Source organism: Lagenorhynchus albirostris, chromosome 4 (genome assembly GCF_949774975.1).
Source record: "Lagenorhynchus albirostris chromosome 4, mLagAlb1.1, whole genome shotgun sequence".
NCBI lineage: Eukaryota > Metazoa > Chordata > Mammalia > Artiodactyla > Delphinidae > Lagenorhynchus > Lagenorhynchus albirostris.
The window spans coordinates 114,600,580-114,617,919 of NC_083098.1; the positions used below are offsets into that span (position 1 = coordinate 114,600,580).

The window sequence follows — 17,340 nt, forward strand, 5'->3', positions numbered from 1 at the left end:
ACATCCTGAGTTGAAAAATGGTTTTTCCCTCTTTTCCCTCATTTATAAACCTTGTCTAACAAGAGTTAACCATGATTCAGAGTGGACGGCACAAAGCTAGATTTTGGCAGTCCCACTGCAATAAAAAAGAATCTATTTTCCTCCTCAGGGTCTCTCTTTTCTTTAACAAGGGCATACAAAACACTTGGCATATTCCAAGAGCTTCTGAGAATTTTCCTCTTGAGAAATCTCAGTAAATACGAGGAAAACAACTTCAAAAAAACTAATGAAAGGCCTGTCACTATTTGCCTTTCTACTCTCCTCCCCGCCCCCCAGGCCTTTCCACTGTCTAGTGTCTCTTCTCAGTTTCAAACATTTTCCCTCCTCTTATTTTCCTAAGGTGAGCTGCCTTTCTCGGACACTCCATCTGCGAGAGGGTCGGGAAAAGATCTTACAGAAATCACACCCTGGCCCAGTGCTTATTTTCCCAAGGATCAGGACCCAGAAGGACGGGGTTGGGACTGAAAAGACTAATTTCAGGCTAGGGCAGCACGTGGAGAGCAAGAAATCGGAAAGGCTCTAGACCTTTCCCTCCTCTGGCTCCTGCAGCCGAACCCCTCTCCAGTGCAAACCCTTGTTTCCTCAGGAATGCGGATCAGGGTTGGGCAAGTACGTTTTTAGCAAATAATCTCTGAATGTTCGGTGTTTAAAGGCGGAAGCACGACTTTGAGGGCGCACAGTAATCCTTAAAAAAAGATCCTGTCCCCACTGTTGTGATGCAGATGCAAATTCTCATGGCTCCACACTAGCTCCGCGGTCATGTGTGGGTGACTCTAGCTGAGAGTCACCCCCGAGCCCCTTCTGGCTCGGGGCAGCAGAACCGCATCGCAGTGTCCCAGCGCACCTGTACACACCCAGCGGCCCACACTGAACACATAAGCCGCTGGGTACACACACGCGCGCTTCCCCTCCTCCCGCCTCACCTTGTTCGCTTTCCTTTCCCCGGACTCCCAGCCCTCGGCCCACACAATGGGATGTTTGTTTGCTTCAGCAGCATGTTGCAGCGCAGTCCCTGCTTTGCCTAGCTCGGTTCGGCAGGTCTCTCAGGTAACAGGTGGCAGCTTCCCCTGTTGGATTCTAGGTATAAAAAAGAATGACCTCATAGGGGTGGAGCCCTGGGACTCCGTGGAGGGCAGTCACAGCTAGGTAACCCTGGAGTGAAGCCGGTTGGTTAGAAGGGGGCAGTTAAGCTCCTCGGGCTGGCGGCTTTAACATTTACCTGAGGCCCCTTAGCAGCCAGCCATTGCCCGCTGGCCCCTAGAGCTGGTCTCTGCCTCCCATGGAGCCCAAAGAAGCCCCCGGGAAAGAAACTATGGGCACCAGGAAAAAGAGCCTGCCCTTCCCGAGGCCCAGGCTCTATATGCTGGAGAGAAGGAAGACTGTCCCTGTGGTTGAGAGCAGTGTTCCTGGGGACTACTCTGGTACCTTGACGAGGAGCCAGTCTCACAGGACCGAGTACAACCAGAAATTACAAGGTAACCTACAAGAAACCCATGGCCTTGGTTCCTGCACTCCCAGCTCTTTTCCTCTTACTCTTGCACTTGCAAAGGAAGCAATTAAGGCAGAGGAGAAAATCAAACATTACCTTCCTCTATAAGGAGGAAAGTAAGAAAATAAGAAAATGAAAGTAATTCACAAGTTGTAGGAGAAATTTATTATGTCCTTCCATAGTTAAAAAGCCAGTTCTGGGGCTTCCCTGGTGGCTCAGTGTTTGGGAGTCCACCTGCTGATGCAGGGGACACGGGTTCGTGCCCCGGTCCACGAGGATCCCACATGCCGCGGAGCGGCTGGGCCCGTGAGCCATGGCCGCTGAGCCTGCGCGTCCGGAGCCTGTGCTCCACAACGCGAGAGGCCACAACAGTGAGAGGCCCGTGTACCGGAAAAAAAAAAAATAATAATAATAACAAAAAAAAAAACCAAAAAAGCCAATTCTGAATTATTCTTAATATTGTCATGTCTTTTTTTTCCTGCTACATCCCTCTTTTCTTCTCCCTCCTGCACCCAATTTAAGACGTGGGAAGCACTAGAAAGCAAATGATTTAGAAACCTACAAAAGATAGTTTATCTCAATAGACAGGTGTAAGATGTCACACCAGGAGATCTATCTAGGTAATTGTACTGAACTGTGATTGTGGTTATATTAAATAGGGGCCTGAAACTACAATTATGTCTGGGAAAATAAGGGATGTTATAGTCATCGGATAGTATAATAGGATTTCTTGAAAATCACATAGGTGTTCATTCCTTTAGGGTGAATCGAATAACATGCAAATATGGTAAGAGATGTTTAGCACGCTTAGATTGAATGACCGCTGAGGAAATAACTTCAGTTATTTTGTGATGATCATAAGATAATTGGCACAGTTAGTATAACATGTCCTGTCTCAGGCCCTGAATTGCTCTCCCTTCCCATCCACCCTCTCTTTTACTTCTCCCTTTCTCTCAAAGGTCATTTGGTCTAGCAAACATCATTTTGATGTGGATGCTGTGCGACGTTTTAAGTAGCCACTGCAGTACCTATTATGTGATCCCCCAGAACCTGTCTCTCCCACTTTGAGGCACACTGTGTTTAAGCTCTCATAATCCTACCATGAGCTGTCATTCTGGATTGAAAAACTACAATGAGGCTAGAGCGACCAATGAGACAAGCTTGTAATTAGAAGGTCTCTTTCCTCAAAAAATGTGCGTGGACTTAGTGATGCAAATTAATTAAATTAAGTAAGTTAAATGCATTTAAATTAAATCTTTAAAGCTTCCTACTATGAGTTAATGCTTTTAAAAAATCCTGATAGCTCAGGATTAAAATGCAAAGTCAAGTCTTGTCCTTAAAGATGGTTGTTTTTTTTTTAATGGGGAAGGGGTACTATTTGAGCTTTGAAATTAATTTTCTCAAGACCATGTATGAACTGGAAAAAATGCAAATTTTAAAGTCACGTATATTTGGTTTCCAATCCTGGCTCTTCAGTTTACTACCTATAAGACTGAGCAAATCACTTAAAATTTCTGAGCTTCTGTTTCTCTATCTGTGAAAATAGGATAATGATACTTACCACACAGTGTTATTGGGAGAATGAAATTAGATAAGTACATGAAACACCTAGAATATTGGCTGATACATGGCATGTGCTCCATAAATAGTAGCTATTTTTAATTTTAGGAATGATGGGTACCATAATGTTAGAACAGGACTTGCCTTGTGTTAGCCCAAATTTACTAATCTACTAATCTGTTTCAACTCTTTTCTGTCTTTTGATGAAAAGACCACAAATAAGGAATTCAGGAAAAGCCTACTGCTTTTTCCCTAATAACATGTTTCTTCTTTCCGAGGTTCACTAATTCAGCATCTTTTTGATCCAGATATTCCATTAGTAAAATAAAAATGGGAATACTTTTTGCTATTCTCTTCCTAAACTTAGCTTAAAAAAAAATAAGTCTGTGACAGAATACAGTAGATATTTGTTGGTTACTTTGCAGAAGACTTCAGCCTTCTTATGTACTCCGCTGGATTTGTGGTTTTCCTGTGCTCTGTTGGATCCTGTCTCTGAAGGTGGAAGGAAAGACGTAGGAGTTAATCTATGGTCCTAGACCTGACTGTGCTGGAGAAAAATCATCAGGGAGCGTAGAGAAGCACATCAGAGCTGTAAAGATAGGCTGGCCTCCTGATAAGTAACATTTTAAAGATGTAACTCTTAATAAAGTCCAAGGCTGATACCTAATGCCTAATAGAGCTTTTAGTATGATTCTTCTGTAACTGGTGTGGCAACAATAGAAGGCATTTTTTCATTAATGTTGGAAGCAATCAGTTCTGTGGTTTGCACTCTCTCATCTGTACTCTACCCTTTATCATGCAGATGAGTCCTAAATCACCTTAAGAGGTTCTTTATTATTGCAATGCCAAGAGTTTTTCCTCTGCCTACCTTGGAACTGGCAGTTCCCTGGGAGGCACTGAATAAAGACCTGAGCTAGTTAGAGCCCTCAGACAGATGGCCCCGAAGCAAAGCCATCGTGAGGTCACAGTGTGCTTTCCAATACTGGAATGCAGCCTCAAATTATTTAGTTGGTTGTCCTTCAGTGCTGTGTTGCTATCTGAGTAATACAATTTACTGTTCTGTCTCTGGAAGCAAGTTCTCTAGGATTCTGGGAAATGTTACATCGTTCTTCGGTGTCCCTGGGCTCACCTCTTAACTATACAGTTTATCCGTTTCATTCAATTTCTGACTGATGTCGCTTTAGTAGTGTGAATCCTAAGCTGTAATATTTTTTAAATGGTACAGGGGGTGAGAGCTACTAAATTAAACAATAGAACATGATTCTAATGAGATTATCATAAAATCTTTGCAAAAGATTGTGATCACATCCATGTAGTCATTCCTACTAAGCCTCAAGTTGCACAATAATAGTTCAATGCTAGCTACAGTTAATGGCATCCTTATTCCTTCAACAGGTTTGTTCAGTTAATTGGCATTTATTGAATATGTTATACGGTGTGCAAAAAACAGAATATGTGCCAGGAATAACAACTACAAAATCATTAAGAAAAAGTGTCTGACCTTTACTCCAAAGGGGCTTGAAGTCTCGTAGGGAAAGATAAGACAGGTAAACAAATACAATAAAGGTGCAGGCGAGAGGTAGACATGGGATCAGGGCATCCGCAGAAGGAGGAAATGGTCTATTCAGGATTGGGCGGAGAGGTTGTCAGAAAACATTGTCATTCAGAGAAGATAAGTGGGGATGGGGTGGAGGTGCAGAATGGGGAGAGAAGGGTATTTTAACATCTTCACTGGGCTTATCTCTGTCTGAAATTATGTTGTTTGTTTCCTTATTTATTGTCTATTATCTACACATTTCCCCTCCCATCTCTCACGCCAACCCCCGCCAGTCCATGAAAGGCACCCTATCTTTCTCGTTAACTGTTCCATCTTTGCCCTTGGAATCGTGGCCAGCACACATGAATAGGATTAGTGCCCTCATAAAACACGAGAGATCTTGTTCCCTCCCTCTCTGCTCCCTGCCATGTGAGGATTTGAAAAGTCCGACATCTGTCCACCAGGAAGGGGTCCTTACTAGCACCTTGAACTTTGATCTTGGACTTCTCAACTGCAAAAACTGTGAAAAACAAATGTTTGTTGTTTAAGCCACCCCGTTTATGGTATTTTTGTAACAGCAGCCCAAATCGACTAAGATAGTTGGTCAGTTACTTTTATCCTCTGTGGCCACGCTAAGCTTCTGGTTAATTTTTTGGCCAGTGCATATTTTTGCTAGTATCAGGTGAAAGAGTGAGGGTGGGTGGGTTAAATGTCCTCACAGCTGCAGATAACACAACAACAAAAAAATCACATCTCCAATTCATGTTAGGTCTGTGATGTTTTCTTTTTCGCAAAGGCTATCATATCATTTTCATTATAAAAGGATTGACTGGTTGTTTTTATGAAATCCTGAAATGTTCTCACTATGGTGACAATAAATGAGCCACTCTCCTGCATGGACTTTATACGGAATAAGATATTTTGCAGTATGAGGACAAATGGCTCAAAGACTAAGTTAGACTTGGTCAGATTATGGGAACAGTTAATTTGTAATGATTTTTTTTTTTTTTTCGGTACGCGGGCCTCTCACTGTTGTGGCCTCTCGCGTTGTGGAGCACAGGCTCCGGACGCGCAGGCTCAGCAGCCATGGCTCACGGGCCCAGCCGCTCCGCAGCATGTGGGATCTTCCCGGACCGGGGCACGAACCCGTGTCCCCTGCATCGGCAGGCAGACTCTCAACCATTGCGCCACCAGGGAAGCCCAATTTGTAATGATTTTTAAGAATACAAACTAACCTGTGAGGAGGATGAGCTGTTAACACTGGAAAATTTGGTGATTTTTGTTCAAGGGGTAATGAAGGGTGGAATAAAAGTAATTGTCCAGCTGTTCGTGCATGGTTCTCTCCTGGTGCTATGAGTCTTCTTTGTTCCTGCCTGTTCTTTGAGTACTGTAAAAGTAACTCCTTCCCCTTTACCTGCCTTTAGTGAAATGGGAAGTACTTGGATCAGTAATGTGACTGTTAACAGTGTAATGCACTGTTAAAGCTAAGTAGCTTCTCTCTCGTTGCATGCATAGAAACCCAAAAGAAGCATGATATGTTACTTTCTTTCTTTTCCAGTAAAGGTACTTTGCAGTTTTTAGAGGACACATTGGATCAAATAAAGTGAGTCCCAGAAATCAAGAAAGTTTGAGCTATTCCACTACTACCACATTGTGATGGGAAAATTTATTCCTTCCATATTTAACTGATGTACCTCTAGATATAACTTTTTTAAAGGTAGCAAACACAGCTTCTAATTCTATTTTTTGTCCATAAAAATGATGGTTTATCAAAACACAAGATGAGAAATCAAGAGGGAGGGATGAGCTAATGGAAGAAAGGAAGGAGAGGAAGAGGGAGAGAGAAAATTCAGGTGTGCTAAGCACAGATAGAAATGAATCTTAAAATAGTGATATAGTTGGGAAAAAGATGAGTGAGAGAAAAGCACTCAAGCTACATTCATCTTTGCTTCTGTTGATACAGGAAAAGGGAAAACGGTCTTTTTATAGAATTACTTTTTCTTGATACCCTAATCATATTAACTTCAGTGTTTCTGTGGGTATTGATTTCCTGGTGATGGTGGATTATTGCAAGAATTGCTAAACTTGTCAGCAGTATCACCCTGAGCACCAGGCAAGACTTGGTTTCAGGTGGAGCTTTAGAGTGCCCCCCTGTGGCCCCCTCTCCACCAAGCAGGTGAGGAGTCCTTGGGGCCAAGGTTCCTGGCTGCCTGGGATCCTTAACCTCATTTCTAGACTAAGTTCAGGGCATCTGGGACCATGGAATTTTCTGTTCAACTGGTCCTAATCACTGCCACCAAGGCCTGATGGGACCTCTTCCCAATCCCTTTCTCCTTAGGACAGACTATGGTTGCTGGTGGGCACACCCTTTGGCTCCAGGGCCAGTCGGTTTTGGAGGTGTGTCTGGAGCTCGATCATGCTGGGGTGTTCACACCATGCCTACCAGGCCCTTTGTGGGTGGAGGAGCTGGTAGAGGGAAGGGTAGGGATACAGGCCTCATGACTGGGGAGAAGGATTGTGCCCAGGGCCTCCTGCTAAATTTTGGCATGAAATTCTAAAGGACCTGAGAAATCTAATCTTGAACTTGGCCTTCCAGATTGTTATGAAGGTATATTTATTCAAGATGGAAGGATATAACATATTTTATTTAACAGTTTGCCAGCTTGACTTACAACTTTTAAATATGTAGATAAGGTGTGCAGCCTCCGTTTATACACTTGCTCCAGGCCCAAAAAGGAGGCTACTTATGACTGTTATCTACATTCAGGATATAGCTTTCTTATTATACTAGGTTGTGGAAAGAGGAAAGGAAGGGAAGCGGAGGGAAGGAAAGACATCGTGACTGTCATCCGCCAGAAGCCGTGTCAGCCAGGGGCTTTCACACATTGTTATTTGATCCCAACACCTTTTCAGTTGGGGTTTTATAGTTGAAAAAAATAGGTGTATAAAGGAGAAATGACTTTCCCTCTACCCTCCTATATTCAATAGCTGGGCCTATGAGCTAAACAAACAATAGGCAGCTTAACAGGAGAAAAAGTATATGAGGGTATTCATTTTGAATGTTTCATGCCCGTGAGCATCACAGGAAAACAGAAGTGAATAACTCAAAAAAGGTTAGGATTAGAGAGCTTACATACTATCTTAATAGGGGAAGGAGAGGAGAAATGTAGACCATTTAGGGGAGAGTAAATAATTTTAGGAAAGATGAATGGGCCCTTAGAAGAACCGCAGGGATACGAAATAGTTGGTGACAAAGTCTGTCTGGCTGTGATGTCACTTCTAGTCTCCTGTCCTGTGAGAGGAGTCAGCGTCCCCTGGTTGACAGTTGAGCTCCTTTTGGAGGATCTGTCTCTAGGCAGATAAGGGAGTGCAGAGAAAGCCTCTCCCTGCTTTGCTGCTTTTCAAGTGCTTTCAGCTCAAAATTATCAATGTACCAAAGTAACAAATTTGGGGGCGGCATGTCCTAAACTCCTTCAGGTGGTAGAGCTTGGATTTGATCATAGGTGCTTTAAATATCTGCAAAATTAAATGCAACTCATTCATTGACTTAGTAGGTATTTTATCTGTAGGGTATATTGGTAATGAGAAGTCAAAGCACTTTGAGGGTTGCAGTACATGTTTTGTGATGTGATGACATTCCTCTGCTACCATGATAAACTCGACCTGCTAAATTTTTTACTTTGGAATTCATGTTCTTTCTCTGGCATTATTGTGACATGCCTCTGCTGGTGTGTTGTTGCTGTTTAATAAATGCTATCTTTTGGTTTAATTGTCAGGAAACAAAATTACAAAGTTAGGTTAAGCAAACCTGCCCTGTTGTAATAGCTTAATCATCTCCATTTCCCACTTCCTTGGATATCTTGACACTATTTCCTTAATTTTATGCCTGTTTCATTTATTGGTATCTCAATAAAACTTAACATGCATCCACAAAACTGAAAACCCTATTTTATAGCAATCGGTGGTGGTGATGGTGGTGTATACATTTGCAAATGAAAAGAATGGAATTATATACTGGAAACAAGTAGTTCTTTACCTAGGTAGGTGATATTTCAATAGAATTCTATGAAGTCAGCCTAAATTGTGAGTCTTAAATGCAGCAGGAAAATAGAGTGTTATGATTAAAACCTTTGTCCCAGGTTGTTCTAAACAATTTTTCTCTTGATTAATGAGTCAGAGAAGAAATGAATACTCTGTGATACCTGGACTGAGACCCTTGAGAGCAAATATAATCTTGACTGTCTGACATCCAGCTCTTACGTAAAGAAGAAAACCTAAAGGTCACGTCATCTAGCTGCTGCTCTAAGCACGCTGAGCCATTGTACCCCTCACAGAACTTGTCTTTCCTGAATGTTTTTCGATGTTAGGTCTCCAGTGTCACTATAAAAGTTGGCACAGATTTCTGCTTCTGTCTTTGTTGTGAAATAGTTGATGAAGACATTGTTTACTTCTCTCAGTGCCATCCAGTTTTATTCAAGGAAAAACTTTGGCTCTTCTTAAGAATTAGAATATGCCCCCTTTCCAGATAATAACAAGCAATTTAGTGTATATATTTAGCTGCCTGAAACTTAGAGTCAGTTTTGTACCTAATGCCTCGCCTTTTATTAGCTACTTCCCTCCCACCCCCAAATTTTTTCCTCCAAATATCTGCACGTTTGGATTCTCATCACTGAGATCTCTGCTCACCTTCTGGGAGAGTCCTTCCTGACCATTCTACCTACAGTGGTGTAGAAGAAGAAAGACTTTCCCTTTCTCCTCTTAGGTTCTGTGGCTGGGACATGTGAGTAGAACCTACAAAAGACAGAATAACAGGAGAAAAAGCATGCACATTTTTATTTGATGTTACTATTTGTACATGGCACAGAGGGTTTCATAGAAAGAAGCAAGAATCCCAAAGCAGTTAGACCCAGGGGCTTATATATCATTTTAACAAAGAGTGATAACTTGTGGAAATGTGGCAAGACAAAGGAAAAGGGGGTTTGAGCTAAGGGTATTAAACTGTGGGGAAGTGAACAGGAAACATATGGTGGAAACTAATGGAATATAAGTGTTATTTCAGTAAGATCTGTTTGTACAGACTCATCTTGATGTCAACTCCCCATCTCCAGTGATAAGAATTCTCTCCTCTTCCTGACACAGGGAGGGCAGAGAGCTCTTCCTGAACCCACTGCTTCTCAATTGCCTTCAGTTCAAAGTTATCAACATGCCAGAGAGGTATATTTTGGGATGGTATTTTCTAATGCCTTTCAGTGACCTTCATACTACCTGTTGCTCTCTGGAATTATGCTTTTCTGTTCTATCTTGCCCCTCTCTTCCACTTGAACATAATTTTCCTTGGGAGTAGAGAGTTAGTCTTATTTTAACACTTAAGCAGTGCCTGGTATATGGTAGATGCTCAGCTCAAAGACTACTTACTCAATGATTTAAAACGATTCCATGACTCATTATAACTATATTGATCTGCATCATTGGTATATTGGCTTTTACAATTCTGTCATTCCCATTTCCCCACTCTTTAATTGGAGTCAATTTTTGAGTTAACTCCTCTAACTTCTTTTTCTGTAAAAATAGGGAATATAAATAAATAAACTTAATTAAAGAAGAAAATAGAGTTCCTTGGCCAAAGAAAATGAAATCTCAGTTTTAAGGAATTTATCCAACAAGCATTTATCCAACAAGTTAATACATGGTTAATACTAACTAGATCCTGAGAATATAAAAGTAACCAGAAGTGAACCCAGCCTATGGAGTGAGACAGGCAGTGAACCAATGATTGTAGCAATAAGTGCCTGAGGTAAGGCTGCAGTTTGGGTTCCTGAGTTGCAGATTCTGAGGTGGAAATTTGGGTGCAGGAGGTTTATTAGGGAATGTTCTTATGATCACCACCTGGGCAAGAGAAGGGACAGGCAGAAGATAGGGAGAAAGAGAGAGAGCTTGAGCTGTGATCTGGTCTCAGTGAAAGCCTTAGCCAACTCTAAGGCAAGTTCTGAAGATGAGATGATCCTTTGGACTTGTCACAGTGCTGTGAAGAACCTGGGCCCTTATATCATCACCCTTCAAGTTACTGGATGGGGCCATCTTGGAAAGGGAGCATGACCTGAGAGGTGCTCTCATCTGAGATAATTCCTGAAAAGGAGCTGTCTGCTGGTGACACTCCCAGCAGTGGGGCAAGAAGTCCTTTTCTTCCTGAAGGGGAACTGGTCAGCTCATCACAGCACTGACCCGAAATTAGTGGTTATTAATATATTAGAGACACAAGTAAATCAATATAGGGATTGTGATGAGAAAGAGCTTAATTGGACCTCTAAAATGTCAAAATAAGAGACACTGAAATCTGAATCTTGAAATCCAGTTTGCATTTTTTCTGGGAGGAAGAGGGCATTCCAGAAAGAGGGATTAAACATGTCCTAGTGCATGGAACAAGGTAATAAAATTGGTTTTCCTGTCTGGGGTTCATAGCTGAAAAAGATGACACCAATACAGCTAGCATCTGTACTAGGCATGTGGGTACATTACATCATTTCTTAACAACTTTGCTAAGAAGTTATTGTCAAATATTTATAGATAATAAAATTAAGGTTACAAGAGGTGTAGACACTTGCCCAGCGTTACGCAACTAGTAAGCGGTAACGTCAGAGTTATACTGAGGTCTACTTGACTCCAAGGTCCATGCTTTTTCAACCACTATGCAATCTCTGTTGTTCTAACCCCAGATTTTAGTAGTACCTCTTTTGTGGTTTGTTTTTAAGGAATAGGCTGACTTTGATACAATTTTGAACAATACTCCAAAACATCAAGATACCCTTAAATTCTACCAGCACATTCACCTGCAATCTTAAAATCAACAGTGACCGGTAAGTGCTTTCCAGTACCTGTGTTATTTTATGTTTTTCAACAAAATGTTTTATGTGGAATGAAGTTAGAATGATATGCAATTACAATGAATGAGATTCACTTAGATTCACTAGAATATTCCACTCTAAAAATACAAACCTAATGATTTGAATTATCTAGTCTTTGAAACCTGCCCCTCCTCACTAACTATAGAGCACACAGCAGGAGGAGAATGTCTGATGGGAAGCTGGGTCACAGTGTCAAACTATATTGCTCCTCTGCTTAATATTCCGCAATGCTTTTCCGTGTTCTCTAGCAGTAGTGTCCAAACAGAGGTACAGGCAGCCCAGAGAGGGGTTTCAAGAAAACTCATTATGAAAGAAAAAAATAAGTTAATCTTTTAGTCTTATCCTTTGAAAACATCTATTTTGTGTATTCTTTATCATGTATGTGATACATTAATACTACCCATGCATTGGAGGTACGTCCTCAAAACAGTTTAACTGACCCATGAACAAAACAGTTTGGGATGAAATTTTGACACATGCTACAACAGGATGAATCTTGAAGACATGATGCTAAGTGAAATAAGCCAGACACAAAAGTACAAGTATTATAGGATTCCACTTAAAAGAGGTACCTGGAATAGTCAAATACATAGAGACAAAAAGTAAAATGGTGGTTGCCAGAGGCTTGGGGGAAAGGAGAGTAGGGAGTTAGTGTTTAATGGGTCCAGAGTTTCAGTTTGGGAAGATGAAAAAGTTCTGGAGATGGATGGTGGTGATGGTTGCACAACAATGTGAATGTACTTAAAGCTGAATTGTGCACTGAAAGATAGTTAACATGGTAAATTTTATGTTCTGCACATTTTACCATGATAAAAAAATTAATAAAGTTGGAGACCCCATGTTATAACATTAAAATGGGTATAAGGCCTCTCACACCATGACTCTATCTTTCCATGTCTGGCCTGAGGGACAGTTTTACTTCGGATTGTCTTGCCTTGACACCTGCTGTTTCCTCAGCCTGGAGTGTTCTCCCTCATCTTGGTTGTTTTATAACCCCCTATTTACCTTTTCAATTCTATCGTTCTGTTGTTACACCCAAAATATATTTGAGTGTCCCATCCTGTATACATTTCTCATATTTGTTATTCACATGCCAACGTCTCTTACATTTGGTTGAACTTCTTGAGGACAGGAGCATTGGTATCGTCAGCAGCTAGGGAAAGGATGGCCTGTACTTAATAATCCTGTTTGTTATGTAAATGAGTGGGTAAATGAATGAATGAATGAACAATAAATGGATGGTGTGGCAGTTGTGCAGTGAACATCCAGAATGGATACAGGAGGCCCTTCCCCATGGTGGGCTCCCTGGAAGCCAGGTCCAAATCACATCACTGACTTCAGGGTCACAGGTCCTGGTTATGGATCTAGCTCAGATGACGGAATTATTTATTAATTTTTATCATACCGCATATTTATCTTCTTCATATTGTGTTTTCTTGGTCACCATTTACAATTCTGTTCTCATTAGCAAGGGCATGCAAAAATCAGACTTACCTCATGCTGGAGGATGTATATGTTATCTCTTGAAATGTAATCTTACATTTTTATAACCAGATTTAGATAAAGAAATTAAATTATTTTCATTCTGGGCTAAGTGAAGATTCTGAGTGATTTCCTCCTTTTTTTTTTTTTTTTTTCCTGCGATACGCGGGCCTCTTACTCTTGTGGCCTCTCCCGTTGGGGAGCACAGGCTCCGGATGCGCAGGCTCAGCAGCCATGGCTCACGGGCCCAGCCACTCCGTGGCATGTGGGATCTTCCCAGACCGGGGCACGAACCCATGTCCCCTGCATTGGCAGGCAGACTCTTAACCACTGCACCACCAGGGAAGCCCCTACAAATTGAAGTTTTGTGGCAAACTTGTGTCAAGCTAGTCTATTGGCGCCATTTTTTCCAATAGCATTTGCTGACTTCGTGTCTCTGTATCACATTTTGGCAATTCTCACAAAGTAAATTATAATACTTTTTCATTATTCATTTGTTATGGTGAGCTGTGATGTTACTATTGTAATTGTTTAGAGTGCCAGGAACTGCACCTATATAAGGTGGCAAGCAATCTATAAATGTTGTGTATTTTCTCACTGCTCCATCAACAGCCTGTTCCCCTGTCTCTTTCCCTCTCCTCAGGCTTCCCTAATCCCTGAGACACAAGGATGTTGAATTTAGGCCAGTTAATAACCCTACAATGGCCTCTAAATGTTCAAGTGAAAGGAAGAGTCACACATCTCTCACATTAAATCAAAAACTAGAAATGATTACGCTTGGTGAAGAAGGTATATCAAAAAAAAACTAGGCCTCTTACACCAAGCAGTTAGCCAAGTTTTGAATGCAAAGGAAAAGTTTTTGAAGGAAATTAAAAGTGCTACACCAGTAAACACATGAATGACAAGCAAGTGAAACAGCCTTAATGCTGAGATGGAGAAAGTTGTAGTGGTTTGGATAGAAGATCAAAACAGCCACAACATTCCCTTAAGCCAAAGCCTAATCAAGAGCAGGCCAGGGCTTCCCTGGTGGCGCAGTGGTTGAGAGTCTGCCTGCCGATGCAGGGGACACGGGTTCGTGCCCAGGTCCGGGAAGATCCCACATGCCCCAGAGCGGCTGGCCCGTGAGCCACAGCCGCTGAGCCTGCGCGTCCGGAGCCTGTGCTCTGCAACGGGAGAGGCCACAACAGTGAGAGGCCCACGTACCGCAAAAAAAATAAAAAGAAAGAAAGAGCAAGGCCCTAACTCTCTTCAATTCTGTGAATGCTGAGAGAGGTGAGGAAGCTGAAGAAGAAAAGTTGGAAACTAGCAGCGCTTGGTTAATGAGGTTTAAGGAAAAGTGCAAGGTGAAGCAGCAAGTGCTGATGTAGAAGCTGAAGCAAGTTATCTAGAAGATCTAGCTAAGATAATTAATGAAGGTGGCTACACTATACAACAGATTTTCAATGCAGATGAAACAGCCTTCTATTGGAAGAAGATGCCATCTAGGACTTTCATAGCTAGAGAGGAGAAGTCAATGCCTGGCTTCAAAGCTTCAAAGGACAGGCTGACTTTCTTGTTAGGGGCTAATGTACCTGGTAGCTTTAAGTTGAAACCAATGTTCATTTACCATTCCAAAAATCCTAGGGTGTCTAAGAATGATGCTCAGTTTACTCTTCCTATGTTCTATAAATGGAACAGCAAAACCTGGATGACAGCACATTTGTTTACAACATGGTTTACTGAATATTTTAATCCAACTGTTGAGAACTATTGCTCAGAAAAAACATTTCTTTCAAAATATGACTGCACATTGACAAGGCACCTGGTCACCCAAGAGGTCAGATGGAGGTGTACAATGAGATTGGTGTTGTTTTCATGCCTGCTAACATGACTTTCATTCTGCAGCACATGGATCAAGTTATAATTTTGACTTTCAAATCTTATTATTTAAGAAATACATTTCATAAGGCTATAGCTGCCATCAATAGCAATTCCTCTGATGGATTTGGGCAAAGTAAATGGAAAACCTTCTGGAAAGGATTCACCATTCTAGATGCCAGTAAGAACATTTGTGATTCATGGGAGGAAGTCAAAATATCAACACTAACAGGATTTTGGAAGGAGTTAATTCCAACCCTCATGGATGACTTTGAGGGATTTAAGACGTTAACAGAGGAAGGAACTACAGAGGTGGTAGAAATAGCAAGATAACTAGAATTAGAAGTTGAGGTTGAAGATGTGACTAAATTGTTTCAATCTCATGATAAAACTTCAACAGATGAAGAGATGCTTCTTATGGATGAGCAAAGAGAGTGGTTTATTGACATAGAAACTACTCTTGATGAAGATGCTGTGAAGATTGTTGAAATTAGCATAAAGGATTTAGAACATTACAAATGCTTAGTTGATAAATCAGTGGCAGGGTTGCAGAGATTAACTCCAATTTTGAAAGAAATTCTACAGTGGGTAAAATGCTATCAAACAGCCTTGCATGCTAAAGCGAAATCTTTCATAAAAGGAAGTGTCAAACAATGTGGCAACCTTCATCATTGTCTTATTTTAAGAAATTGCCAGGCCTGGTAGCAGTTTCCTTCAGAGCAGGTAGTGACTGTTCCTTGGGGAGCAAAGAAGAGGCCCAGGCTGTGTGGCCATGCTTGGGCATGCACAACCCAAAGTTCTTTGTTTAGAGTCGGTGATAGTTTAAGACTGGAGGAAGACCCAGAGAAATTAAATGACTTACCTGGGGCCAGAGGGAAAGTAAAAAGGAAGCCTAGACTTGGCCCCAAGCTTCAAATAGAGTAGGCTTGCCATTATATCACACTGGCCCTCAGGCTTCTGGACCAGTAAGATGGCAGAGTAGAAGGATATGAGCTCACCTCCTCTCATGAAAACTCCAAAATCATAACTAACTGCTGAACAACCATCAACAAAAGAGACTTGAACCTACCAAAAATGATATTCTACACACAGAGACAAAGAGGAAGCCACAGTGAGATGGTAGCAGGGGCACTTTCACAATTTAATCAAATCCCATAAATGCTGAGTGGGTGACCCACAAACTGGAAAATAATTACATCACAGAGGTTCCCCCACAGGAGTGAGAGTTCTGAGCACCACGTCAGGCTCCCCAGCCTGGGGGTCTGGCATTGGGAAGAGGAGCCCCCAGAACATTTGGCTTTCAAGGCCAACAGGGCTTAAGTGTAGGAGTTCCACAGAACTGGGGGAAGCAGAGACTCTATCCTTGGAGGGCGCACACAAGCTTTCACGTGCACTGGGACCAAGGGTAAAGCAGTGACTCCATAGGATCCTGGGCCAGACCTACCTGTGGGTCTTGGAGGGTCTCCTGGGGAGACAGGGGTCAACTGTGGCTCACTGTGAGGGCAAGGACTGGTGGCAGATACCCCAGGGATTACTCATTGACATGAGCTGTCCTGGAGGTTGCCATTTTGGCACTAAGACCTGGCCCCACCCAACAGCCTGCAGGCTCCAGTGCTGGGATGCTTCAGGTCAAACAACCGACAGGGTGGGAACACAGCCCCACCCATCAGCAGACAGGTTACCTAAAGTCTTCCTGAATTAACAGCTGCCAATAAACACACTCCTTGACACAGCTCTGCCCACCAGAGGGACAAGATTCAGCTCCACCCACCAGTGAGCAGGTACCAGTCCCTCCCACCAGGAGCCTGCACAAATCCCCACACCAACCTCACCCACCGGGGGGCAGACACCAGAACCAAGAAGAATTACAATCCTGCAGCCTGAAGAATGGAGACCACAAACACAGAAAGATAGACAAAGTGAAACAGCAGAGAAATATGCTCCAGATGAAGGAACAAGATAAAATCCCAGAAGAACAACTAAGTGAAGTAGAAACAGGCAATCCGCCTGAAAAAGAGTTCAGAGTAATGATGATCCAAAATCTTGCAAAAAGAATGGAAGCACAGACCAAGAGGATATAAGAAATGTTTTATAAAGAGCTAGAAGATTTAAAGAACAAACAAACAGAGATGAACAATACAATACCTGAAATGAAAAATGCACTAGAAAGAATCGATAGCAGAATAAATGAGGCAGAAGAACGAATAAGTGAACTGGAAGACAGATTGGTGGAAATCACTACTATGGAACAGAATAATGAAAAAAGAATGAAAAGAGATGAGGACAGTCTGAGACCTCTGGGACAACATTAAACACACCAACATTCACATTATAGAGATCCAAGAAGAAGAAGAGAGAGGGAAAGGGCCTGAGAAAATATTTGAAGAGATAATAGCCAGAAACTTCCCTAACATGGGAAAGGAAACACTCTCTCAAGTCCAGCGAGTGCAGAGAGTCCCATATAGGATAAACCC

At 42.0% G+C, this 17,340-nt stretch overlaps 1 protein-coding gene across 1 annotated transcript in view; it reads left to right on the forward strand.

Moving 5' to 3' along the window:
* The first annotated feature begins 1,318 nt into the window (after positions 1-1,318).
* The window catches only part of ARHGEF38 (Rho guanine nucleotide exchange factor 38), a 154,208-nt gene continuing 138,186 nt past the window's right edge, over positions 1,319-17,340 (forward strand). Inside the window, exon 1 of the mRNA XM_060147371.1 lies at positions 1,319-1,514. Coding sequence (XP_060003354.1) covers positions 1,319-1,514 — 196 coding nt within the window. The remainder of the gene's footprint in view (positions 1,515-17,340) is intronic.